The following is an 11,335-nucleotide window of genomic DNA, read 5'->3' on the forward strand; positions in this document are numbered from 1 at the left end:
GCCAGGCTGATGACAATGATGCAGGATGAGTGTACTCCTCCCACTTGAGTATTCTGTATACTCGAGTATCTCAAAAAAAAAGCCTCGATTTAGAGGTGCCTTTTCCATCTTGTTACCTGCATGTCAGATTTGAAATGATGATTTATTGCTGAAAGACATGCTCTTATTCTCTGAGATGGATGATGATGAGTGGTGCTCAAAGCTGGGCTTACACACTTGACGTATTTAGCGCAAGGACATGACAGTGGTGTATCTGATAAATAGTCAGACTATATCTCGGTTGACTGGTGCCAAATGTCTGAAACAAGTAATTTTATGTCTCCGCTTGCCGCGCTTATTCTTAGGCATATCTGGCACTCTCGGCAAGTGAAGTTCCGGTATTTTCTTTCCCCTGTTAGATTACATATAGTGCAGTACCAGTACGGTACGGTGTTCATTTTTAGGAATAGAGTTTCTTCTTGGATAGAAAGAACAAGCTGACAAAGGATGATATACTTGAGGCATGTCACTCCAAGGATCTGTGTGTCTGCATGCCGGCTTGTGAGAATGCATTGTACTGGCATTCTACCTGTACCTGTACTGTGTGTAGGCACGCTTGAGATAATTCAGTGTTAGAGGGGCCTTTCGTCATTCAAAAGAAACTCTTCCAGATACAGGACCTGGCCATACAAACTGAGAACTCATACTAGATGGATGCTCTCTTATTGTAAACAGGAAAAAAAAACAGTAACCACGATATATATATTCTGCCGCGCCGAGATGTTGGGTTTCAAGTCGTGCTCAAGAGTTACTTCTTCCCTGGCTGGATAACTGTGAGCACGACGATAACCACTATCAGCAGGAGAACGAGTATGGCGGAGCACATGCACATTCTCGAGTTCTTCTGTAGCTTCTTTGCCTTCTCGAGAGCATCCAAACCTTGCTGCATGTAGTCAGTACCCTTTGAAACCTTGCAGAAACAAACAAAATGCCAGCATCACAGTCGTTAGCTTGCTTTATGACAAAGCCGGTTAGGTCTATTTATTACTCCCTTTGTTCCAAAATATAAGTGTCGCTGATTTAGTACAAAGTTACTTGTAATAAATTAGCAGCATTTATTTTGGGACGGAGGGAGTAGAATAAGGCTGGTCACAGTGGGAAGGAACTTAGGAGTAACATCACATACTCCAATACAATTTTGCTTATGTGGCACGTATTTAATGAAGAGAGAGGTGCTTGTGGTAACTAGCTAAGTTACCGGAACATCACACACTCCAAGAAACAATGAGTCTATAACCTAATAAATACATCGTTGCATGACACTACATAGATGTTCCTACCCACTATGGAGGTAGTAACATAGTCTAGGAAAGTGTGAAGTTACTAGCTTATGTTCTTGCCCATTGTGACCAGCCTAAAGCTGTTTTCATAAGTTGGTCGTCTTACATGTGTCACTATGTCATCTGTCATCTCTCCTTGGGCCACAACCAATACTGCCATATCCAGGAATATCTACAAGCCAAATCCCAGGAAATGTGTTCACAAATGCATGGTGTCAACTATTTAAAAAATTGCATAAGAGCTCATGCAAATGAAACGTAACCTGCTGCAACTCTAGAAGCTTCCTCTCTAGATCTCTTACAGCATCATGCCGCTCCTGTATCTCAGCAACAGTATCCAATATCTGCAACATGGAAAATTATCCTGATTTGATTTTGATGCATTTTCCCACAAGTGTCGATATAATGACCAAGTTATAACTCGTATATACCTGGCCTCTCCCCTGCTGTTGAACCGCATCTTTGAAAATTTGCTCGCTTCTCCCTGTCTCGATTAAATTGTCAATTGTCTGCAGATCCCAAAGTAACAGAAGAGGCACACTGTAAGATAAGCAATAGAAAGAAAAAGAATCTCAAATTGAATAACCATAGAAAAAAAAAGGTGCAACTATACCTGTTCATCAGGGCGATTACCAGTTACAGTAAATACCCTTCTTTCAACAACTTCCCGGTACTCCTGCCGGATTGATTCTCTCAATACCTGCATCAGAGGGTAACAACACCGTGTCACTCACATAGTTGCAAGATTACATTATATTATTTCACCTTCAGAGACATCAGGCTGATAGCATACTATCAATAATCTACCATAATGGCTAAGAAACATTCTTGTAAAGTTACTGGAAGTCGAAAGGAGGGCAATTTGCAAAACTCTTTCTTTTATTTTTTTAGAACATATAAGCATCAACGAAGACACTTCCACCACTTATGAACAGCCAGACGTTTCAGCATTCATATAGCTGAATGCTTGGATGGCTCATAGACATGGTAAGGCAGATTAGTTTGTCCCCTCTGCTCTATGAGGGAATATCAAATCAAATAGCCCAAGTAGTAAACAGAAATAATGACTAGTTTTAAGTTTTTTTTGTGTATCTAAAGACTACGATTAGGCATTAGAGGGAACGTTTATTTATTCACAGACAGAAAAGGAAAATCATCACATACATGTCAATTTGGACATTCAAGTTAGAGGGAAGCACTACCTGAAAACCGTCCATCCATTTCTTTAACTTCTTTTTCACTGCTCTGTAGAGATCAATCAGTAGGCAGAGTGAATAAGTAATAATTCATTTTCGCAAAAAAAGGAGAGGCTAATTCAAGCAGGCAAGAGACTCGAAACACAAATCGACAGTAAATTTAATTTACCCAGTAGTCTGTTCCCTTAATTGATCTACCGCAGAGCCCTTCCCGCGTCCAGGTTTCTTCGTGTTAGATAAGTTCTGTGACATAGCATAGGGGCAAAGAGCAAACCATAAGCAGCGTATCCGTCTTTTAGTTTATGCAGATGCGGATACAGCTAGGAAAGAAGAATAACATACATCTTTTTCCAGTTCATCAATTTTTGTTTTTGCCATACGAGCAATTTTCATCACTGCATCAATATCTTTCTCCATTTGCTTCTTAATTGCTACAAAAATGTATTGTTGTGCGTGACTATAAGTAAAGCGAAATTTTCAACTCATTAAGATAAGATTTGGAGCTGTAACCTTTCATGGCGCTTGCTTTTGTAACTGCTTTTGATTCCTCATTTGCAGTCTGCAAGCAAAGACACACAGATTCCATTATTACTATGAGAATCAATATTTGAGCACAATAACATCAGAGAAGGAGAAGCAGTAATAAGGAAATTAGAATGGGTTGGACCTGGAGTTTAGTCAATAGACTCGTCAGCTTAGCTACTAGGATCTCAATTCCTTCAACCTGCGTGTGTATGAAAGCAACATCACATGTCATTAATCTGAATTAGTGCAAAAATGGACAAATAACATCATCAGAGACTAACAAGGTTCAAAATATCATATATTGGGTTTGTATCGGTTTGGCTTGAACATATCGGATGTCGGATATCGGGTGATATATAGGAGAAAATATTTTTGGATTTTTTTTCAATATTCTGGTTCAAAAATGTATTTTTAGTAAAACAAAATATATGGCGTCAATGCTCCAGCAAATTTTAATTCCTAGTTTGTGAACTTGTTAATTAAGAAAATATTCTAGACAGATTCTCAAAATCGTCACTCTAATATTAAAAACAATATGTTATATATGTGTTTCTACAAAATATTATGCATTTCATTGATAATAAGATGGAGTTGTACATACTTTATCTTTTTTCACTACTTTATGATAAATAGTGTTCATCGACGTACCGGTCTATATCAGTGGTCATATCAGGTCAGATATCGGCCAAATCGGTCGATATTTCGGTCAATATCGGATGATATGTGTGAAAAATGATATGTCATGTTTAATCGGTAAATCCCCAAAACTGGTAATCAGCCTACATATTTGTCATATTGGCCCATAATTTAAAGCTTGGAGATTAGTAGAGAGTTTCGCATGCACCTTCTTGAAGAAGCCATTTAAATTATCAGAGGCGTCGGGCTGATGCATCCCCATTTCAACATCCCCCCCATCTCTTGAGGAATCCCGCCGGGCAAGCTCAAAGGAATCCTGCAAAATTTGGAGTGTTTAGAAGAACATGTACTGCACCACAGCACCTGCATGAAGGCTTGTTTGATTGCTATGAATTCGATCTGATATTATAGCCAATTGTGCTGCTACTTTCATCATCAGCTAAAACCTACCAAACTAATAGGACAGGATCGTTGCCGAAATAATGCATTGACATTGTTATAACTGGTCCCAAAGGAGTATTATTAAAGCTTATATGTTGCTAGCAGAAGAGATAAACTTCTCAAAAAGAGATTGAGCTGTCACTTTCAAAATCAGAACATGACGTATGTAATGCCAAAAGAACATTCTCAAGTTAATTACAGTGTTGAAATAAGTAATGTGATCACATTACGTGTTGTTTTCAACCTAACAAACAAACAGTGAATGGCATTTTGAGACTACAGTGCTTGCTAAGCATAAAGCTGGGACAAATAAAATCAGAATAACCTCCCGGCCGGAGAGGTTCACACAAGAGCAACCAGCCCACTGCTGATAGCGCACACACGAAAGGAGCAAGCAGATCCTAAAAGGAGGGACAAATAAATCCTGCTACTTGGAGCTCAAGCAGATCTGAGCAACTAAGCCGATTCCTGGCGAACGATTCCTTGAGGAATTTGAAGCTCGTGCGCTTGGCCTCGGCGAAGCAATTGAGCGGCGTGAAGAGATGAAAGGAGGAACATGAGGGAGGGGATGGAGAGGGAACTTACAGTTAGTAGGTTGTTCATGGCGGCGGGGCGGGGCGGGGCGGGACGAAGAGACGGCGGCGCAACGGGAGGAAGGAACAGACGGACGGCGGCGCGGCGAGGATTTAGCTGGAGGTACGCCTGGTGTGCTAGCTATCTTTCGTTTCCTTTCATTTTCTTTTCTTTCCTTGTACAAGCTCCACTATTCCTTGCAGCGTGCAAAGAATAGGACACGTCCTATTCCAACATCTTGAGCGTGGAATAGTTGACGAAAGGCCTATGGCTCCCTCACATGGGCTGGCCACGTGCGACCCATTAAACACGTGCTTTTTTATTTCTTGAAAAAAAATATTTTACTTAATGAATGCTTTTTTTGCGGGGTACTTAATGAATGCTTGACACCACAAAATAAAAACAAAACGCGTGCATGTCGATGTAGTACCTAAGTACACAAAGAAAATATATAAGGAAATATATGTTTTATTAATCTTACGTCAAGAAACAAATTTACAAAAAATTCCTATGAAGGATGTGCTCTGTGGCCTGCTGGTGTGATCAATGTGACTTCGGTGAATGTCGGCTTCTGGTTCATGGGGCCTCGAAAAGCTCCCGATTAATTACGCCCGGGAGTCAAGCTTGGGAATCACCTCCGATTAAACTGTTGCAATGGTCGTCATCTTCTGGTCTTGTCTTCTCCTTGAGCTTGGTGTAGACGGTGATGATGTGGTGATGAAGTGGAAGGGGACGGCGATACGCCCGTTGCTCCGGCTTTGCTTAGCCATATCAATCCGCTGTGTCAATGTCTGATGATGAACATGTGGACGGCCTTCGCCTCGTTGATTCTAGGCCTTGTGGCGGTGTCCGCATTATCGGTGTCGGACTGAATGACTTGAGATTGCGTCGTCAGCATATCAAGTGGTAGTTTGCTTCATCGAAGAAAGACACGTCAGTGGTGTATAGCTTCACATTGCCGGTGATCTAGATGGTGCAAACGTGTGCGTGATGATGAGAAGGCTCCATCCTGTAGCAGGCACGAGCGCTGACATACTGGCCTCGTCGTGGCTGGGATAACTGGTGCCCCCCTGGTGTGGTGAGCCATCCTCGTTGTGGCCAAGGATTTGCACCGTTTTAGTTACTTGTAGGGTAGAAACCATTAAGTGGTTATCATGGATCAAACGGGGAAACGTGAAGCATACTATGAGGATCTTGCATGAGCTATACCTGAAAATTATTTCCGATTTGTAGCATATGACTTCAACTATACTATCCTGAAGGTGGGACAGCGGAAAGATGGGGGCGGCTGATTCTAGGGCATGTGCATGCGGTGTGTGTAGAGGGTCTGCTATACCAGTTGGTGCTCTTGGCTCGTCGGTGGGAGGCTTGATGAGGCCACTAGATTAGATGGTATGTGTTGATGCAAGGTCAGAGCACATCATCAAGCTTGTAGTGTAGCGACAATGTTTGTCTGGTAGGTGTCTTTGGGCACATGTATGTTTTTTGTCAGGACCTATTCAACAATATGATAAAATAATTGTGTGCATCGCTTGATGCAGAGGCTAGGAGTAATCCTCATTTTCGAGAAAAAACTTCACTACCTGCAAATTTGGATGAATATGTATTTTTACGAAGCATCAATGAAAAGCAGTGCATCATTAGTAAATAATGGAGAAGTTTGTATGAGTCTTGATGATCATCTCTGAGCCCTTACAAACTTCTTGGGTTCTTCACAACTTTGAAGATTTCAAAGCAACAGCTAGACGATCTTGGAGGCACACACCCACCAAAAGTACTAGAAAGAATTTACTTGAGAATGAATCCATTTCCCTTGCGATGTTAGAGACGTCTTCAGATGTGGCGGAGAGGACTCACAAGGCACCCCCACACGCCATGATTACCACTCACCATGGCCTTGCTACCCGAGCAACCAAGGATCCACGTACTACCGCACTAGCGAACGACCCCACTATCAGAAGAACTCCGCCTTCACCGCCCAAAAACACCGCTACAGAGGCAATGGCCCTCGTCAGCGAGAAAGAGAAGTTGAAAGCCTCGTCACCCCCCTCCAAGGAGGCCGCATAGAGATCTCGACAGTAGCAAGCAGGGAAGGGAGGGAGGGAAGAGGGAAGGTGTCACACTGGGAAATCTGGTCGCCCCAGAGTCTCCCTTGGGAGGATGACACAACTAAGGGCCTATTTTCCCTATCGACATGCCCGCCTTCACTTGTCTGAGTAATTTGACTACCCGTGAGTATGAGATTCACAAATTTCAGAGTACGTTATGATCGTGCAATCATATTTTTTCTAGCCTTCCTCATGGAGCCCCTGCTATAGAGCAGTGCGCTCCAGAACATCTATGTGATGCGCCAGAAAAGTAGAACTATGCACATGTTAGGGCATCTCTAATGCGGACCTCTAAAATGACCACGGTATCCGTCTGTGTACGCATCTACGGACAGTGATATGGAAATCGGTCATCCAACCGTGCCCACATGAATATAAATGCGGAGTATGAATTTCACCAACATCAAACTTTACCGAAGCTGGACATATGTAAGCATATAAATTATGTCTTATCGTACTATAGAGAAAATGTCGAATACATAAAAAACGACCACAATCCTGCAGGGTGATCCCTCCCAAAAAGAAAAATTTCCAGCAGGGTGATTATATAGTAGTGTAATACGGAGTAGGTCTATCCAATTACATTACACTAGTAGATTCACACATATACGGCACTCCATCAATCGTCACAGCATATATAATGCATACTCTGTACATTATTCCTTTGTACTCATCGGTACTGATCCAAGGACATGGTCGCCTGCAGTTAGCTGAACTAATCAGCTACGTATGGCTTGCCCTGCTTCTCAGTCCTCGCCTCCCCGGACGAGGGTCAGGAAGCTGATGATGTCGCAAATCGTGTAGAAGACGATGGCCATGGACCATGGTGCATAAGGGGCTGTTTGGATCGCTACCAATACTAGCCCTGCCAAAAAGTTGGCTCGCCCACGTATTTTGGTGGCTGTTTGGACCGGCGCCTGAAAATTGGCTCGCCCAGCGCGCCCTGCGCCCCTCCATGTTAATCATTCGTTGGCGAATCGCGGGCACGGAAAGGCTCCGCTAAAATATTGACGCGGTTGTTTGGTGGGCCCTGCCCAGTGCATGCAGCAGAATATGTTGATTTGTCAGCAACCAGCAGCGCTTTTCCACTACAAATACGTAGACCCGTGCGTGATTAGCAGCATGCATCAATCTAGATTAAAAAAATGCATGATGTATGCTGCTGCGGACAATTAACTACTAGCGGCTTACAAGTGCAACAATGACTTACACTATTATTTTGACGATTTTATTTTCACATCAATTTCATCTAAGTTTGATCTATATTTTCTTAATTTTAAACAGTAGATGCATTTAAATATTTTCATAACTAGTATGATCATCATGAGGTTCAGATGATCGCAAACCAAACAAAACAAAGATCACATTTGCCAAAATTTTGGTGGATATAATGGTCGCAATCCAAACAAAAACAACTTGCCAAAATTTTGGCCATGCCCATGCTTTGGTCATGCCAAAGTTTTGGTGGGGCTAGCTGGGACTCAAACCAAACAGCCCCTAAGATCCAGCAGACGAGGCGTCCTGAGTCGGCGGCGTGGTTGAGGCAGACGTTGGCGAAACACATGCAGTGGCCGACGACGGTGAGGACGAGCGCGAGGTAGGCCAAGGCACGGAGGACCCAGCGGCAGCGGCCCGGGAGCCAGAGCACCAGCGCAGCCGCGGCCGCCTGGAACGCGGCATAGGAGAGAATCACGATCCAGTTACACCACATCACCACATCCCTAACAAACAAGTTGGTCGGGAAAACAAGGTCTGACGACATACACTCGGTCGGGAAAGAGTATTGCCGACCGACAGCGTTTGTTGGGGAAAATCCAGACGGGAAAGCATTTTCCCGACCGACATATCTTTTCTAACCGACAGTTGGACGCATATAAAGAGAATTGCCGACCGGCTTTTTGATGGCCCTACTCGTAATCTTTCCCGACCGACTACCTGATGGTAACATGTTTGCCGACCGATTTTCAGTTGGCGCTACTGTTTAAGTTTTCCCGACCGACTGTTTGATAGTATAATATTTGCCGACCGACTTTCTGTTGTCCTTGTCCTGAAACTTTCCCGACCAACTGTGCGATGCTATCCTTTTTGCCGACCAACTTTCCATTGGTACTAGCATGACCCTTTGCCGACCAACAATGAGACGATGTTCTGTTTTGCCAACCAACAATTTGTCAACATTTTGTTTAGCTGAGCAATATTTAAACCCTTGATTTCCCATCTGTCTTACACAATACAATGTCAATCAAGTCGCATATCTCAGTACAACATGATATCAGTCAAATTACAGTAACTTGCATGTGCTTTGAAAATAGTAAATCATGACCAAAGAAGAATAACCTAATAATTACTTCTCAAGAGTGAAGGAAACATTTATGGTTTTGTGACCGAATTGCCCGATAGGTTTACAAAATGATAGATGCATGTCCGAGATTCATTGTTTTTTCCATTACACAAAATACCCAGATGACAAGATAAATACCCAGATGACAAGATGCCATATAGGTTTACATAATGAGACCTAAAAGACACATTGTTTTTTCTCCATTACAGAAAATCTGTAGCTGATGCAAACTGGCATCTTCCTGGTTACTTCCTGACCCTTTTGTATGTCTTTCCTACAAAGAATAAAAATGTCCCCGGTGAGCATGCATTCAGAGACAATGGCAATAATGATAATTTTATAAAGCACTATGGCAATTGGCAATAAAAAAAACTAGGGGATTTTAGTGTTACAAAAAATAGGGCAAGTTAAGAATAATGCCACAACATGTGCTAATTAGATCTCTGTTGCATTTGACATAATAAAGCATCGATGCAACGTGACCATGTAGTATGTTTCAGGAAATAGGAGCAATACAGAGGTGTACTGGGAGAAACACACGGCAACAGAGTTAAGTTAAATTTCCATCATCTAGACATAAGGCAACAGTTTAGCATGTCCGGACTCCCAGTTTTAGTTCAAAAGACATGCTTTACCGTGCAGAGCACTACAGGCTAGTTTGGTTGGTGCTGGAGAGCAACTAGAAATTTGTGCCAGCCAGCTCCTCTAGGCATGTGGCAAGTAGAACTGTACCAAAGCCAACTTTTGCATAACATTATTATTTCCTTCTAATTCTGCTAAACCATGTAAGCTAGGAACTGTACATTAACTTAGACAAACTTTAGATGAAGAGAATTGTTGGGGAACATAGTAATTTCAAAAAATTTCCTACGCACACGCAAGATCATGGTGATGCATAGCAACGAGAGGGGAGAGTGTTGTCTACGTACCCTCGTAGACCGTTCGCGGAAGCGTTATATCAACGCGGTTGATGTAGTCGTACGTCTTCACGTCCGACCGATCCAAGTACCGAAAGCACGGCACCTCCGAGTTCTGCACACGTTCGGCTCGGTGACGTCCTCGCCTTCTCGATCCAGCAAGAGAGGCGAACTAGTAGATGAGTTCCGGCAACACGACGGTGTGGTGACGGTGTTGGTGAAGAACAATCTCCGCAGGGCTTCGCCTAAGCACTACGAAAACTATGACAAAGGATAAACTAGAGGAGACAGGGTTGCCGGCACACGGCTTGGTGTTTCTTGATGTGTCCTTTGTGCTAGCCCTGCCTCTCTATTTATATGTTGAGCCCTGCGGTCGAAACTTGGAGTAAAAGCCTCCACAAAGTCGGTTTCACCCGAAAGGCAAGAGTCCTTCTCGGACTCCAGGGCCAGACGCCAGGGTTCCCGGCGTCTGGACCCAGACGCCCGGGACCCTGGCGTCTGGCCCCTGGACTCCGCAAAACTTCCTTTTGCGCTTTCCAAAAACCTTGTGGGCTTTCCCCTTTGGCCCAAATAAAGTGTTCTCGTACCCAAACATTTCGGGAAACATCCGGAACCCCTTCCGGTGATTTCTGGAACCCTTCCGGTGACCAAACACTATTATCACATATATCAAACTTTATCTCCGGACCATTCCGGAGTTCCTCGTCATGTCCGTGATCTCATCCCGGACTCCGATCAACATTCGGCCACCAACATACATAACTCACATAGTACTATATCATCAATGAACGTTAAGCGTGCGGACCCTGCGGGTTCGAGAACTATGTAGACATGACCGAGACACCTCTCTGGTCAATAACCAATAGCGGGACCTGGATGCCCATATTGGCTCCTACATATTCTACGAAGATCTTTATCGGTCATACCGCATAACAGCATACATTGTTCCCTTTGTCATCGGTATGCTACTTGTCCGAGATTCGATCGTCGGTATCCAATACCTAGTTCAATCTCGTTACCGGCAAGTCTCTTTACTCGTTACGTAATACATCATCTCGCAACTAACTCATTAGTTGCAATGCTTGCAAGGCTTATGTGATGTGCATTACCGAGAGGGCCCAGAGATACCTCTCAGATAATCGGAGTGACAAATTCTAATCTCGAAATACGCCAACCCAACATTTACCTTTGGAGACACCTGTAGAGCTCCTTTATAATCACCCAGTTACGTTGTGATGTTTGGTAGCACACAAAGTGTTCCTCCGGCAAACGGGAGTTG

At 43.3% G+C, this 11,335-nt stretch overlaps 1 protein-coding gene across 1 annotated transcript; it reads right to left on the reverse strand.

The window, feature by feature from the left end:
* Positions 1-625: 625 nt before the first annotated feature.
* LOC119296889 (syntaxin-132-like) lies at positions 626-3,986 on the reverse strand. The gene is made up of 11 exons (XM_037574908.1): positions 3,885-3,986; positions 3,183-3,239; positions 3,026-3,074; positions 2,858-2,946; positions 2,685-2,758; positions 2,522-2,564; positions 1,933-2,019; positions 1,751-1,828; positions 1,583-1,663; positions 1,426-1,491; positions 626-949 (listed from the first exon to the last, which is right to left on the reverse strand). Exons 1-11 carry the CDS (start codon positions 3,936-3,938, stop codon positions 788-790), a joined length of 840 nt encoding a protein of 279 aa, XP_037430805.1. The 5' UTR covers positions 3,939-3,986; the 3' UTR covers positions 626-787.
* Between the last annotated feature and the right edge of the window lie 7,349 nt (positions 3,987-11,335).

This window comes from Triticum dicoccoides, chromosome 5A (genome assembly GCF_002162155.2).
Source record: "Triticum dicoccoides isolate Atlit2015 ecotype Zavitan chromosome 5A, WEW_v2.0, whole genome shotgun sequence".
Classification (NCBI taxonomy): Eukaryota; Viridiplantae; Streptophyta; class Magnoliopsida; order Poales; family Poaceae; genus Triticum; species Triticum dicoccoides.

What these genes read in the sequence shown, in the direction of transcription:
- LOC119296889 (XM_037574908.1), bottom strand. Translation starts at nt 3,938, where the DNA reads ATGGGGATGCATCAGCCCGACGCCTCTGATAATTTAAATGGCTTCTTC. An exon ending in GTCTATTGACTAAACTCCAG is followed by an intron (nt 3,075 to 3,182) that starts GTCCAACCCATT and finishes CTTTGCTTGCAG; the next exon opens with ACTGCAAATGAGGAATCAAA. An exon ending in AGCTTCTAGAGTTGCAGCAG is followed by an intron (nt 1,492 to 1,582) that starts GTTACGTTTCAT and finishes TTTGGCTTGTAG; the next exon opens with ATATTCCTGGATATGGCAGT.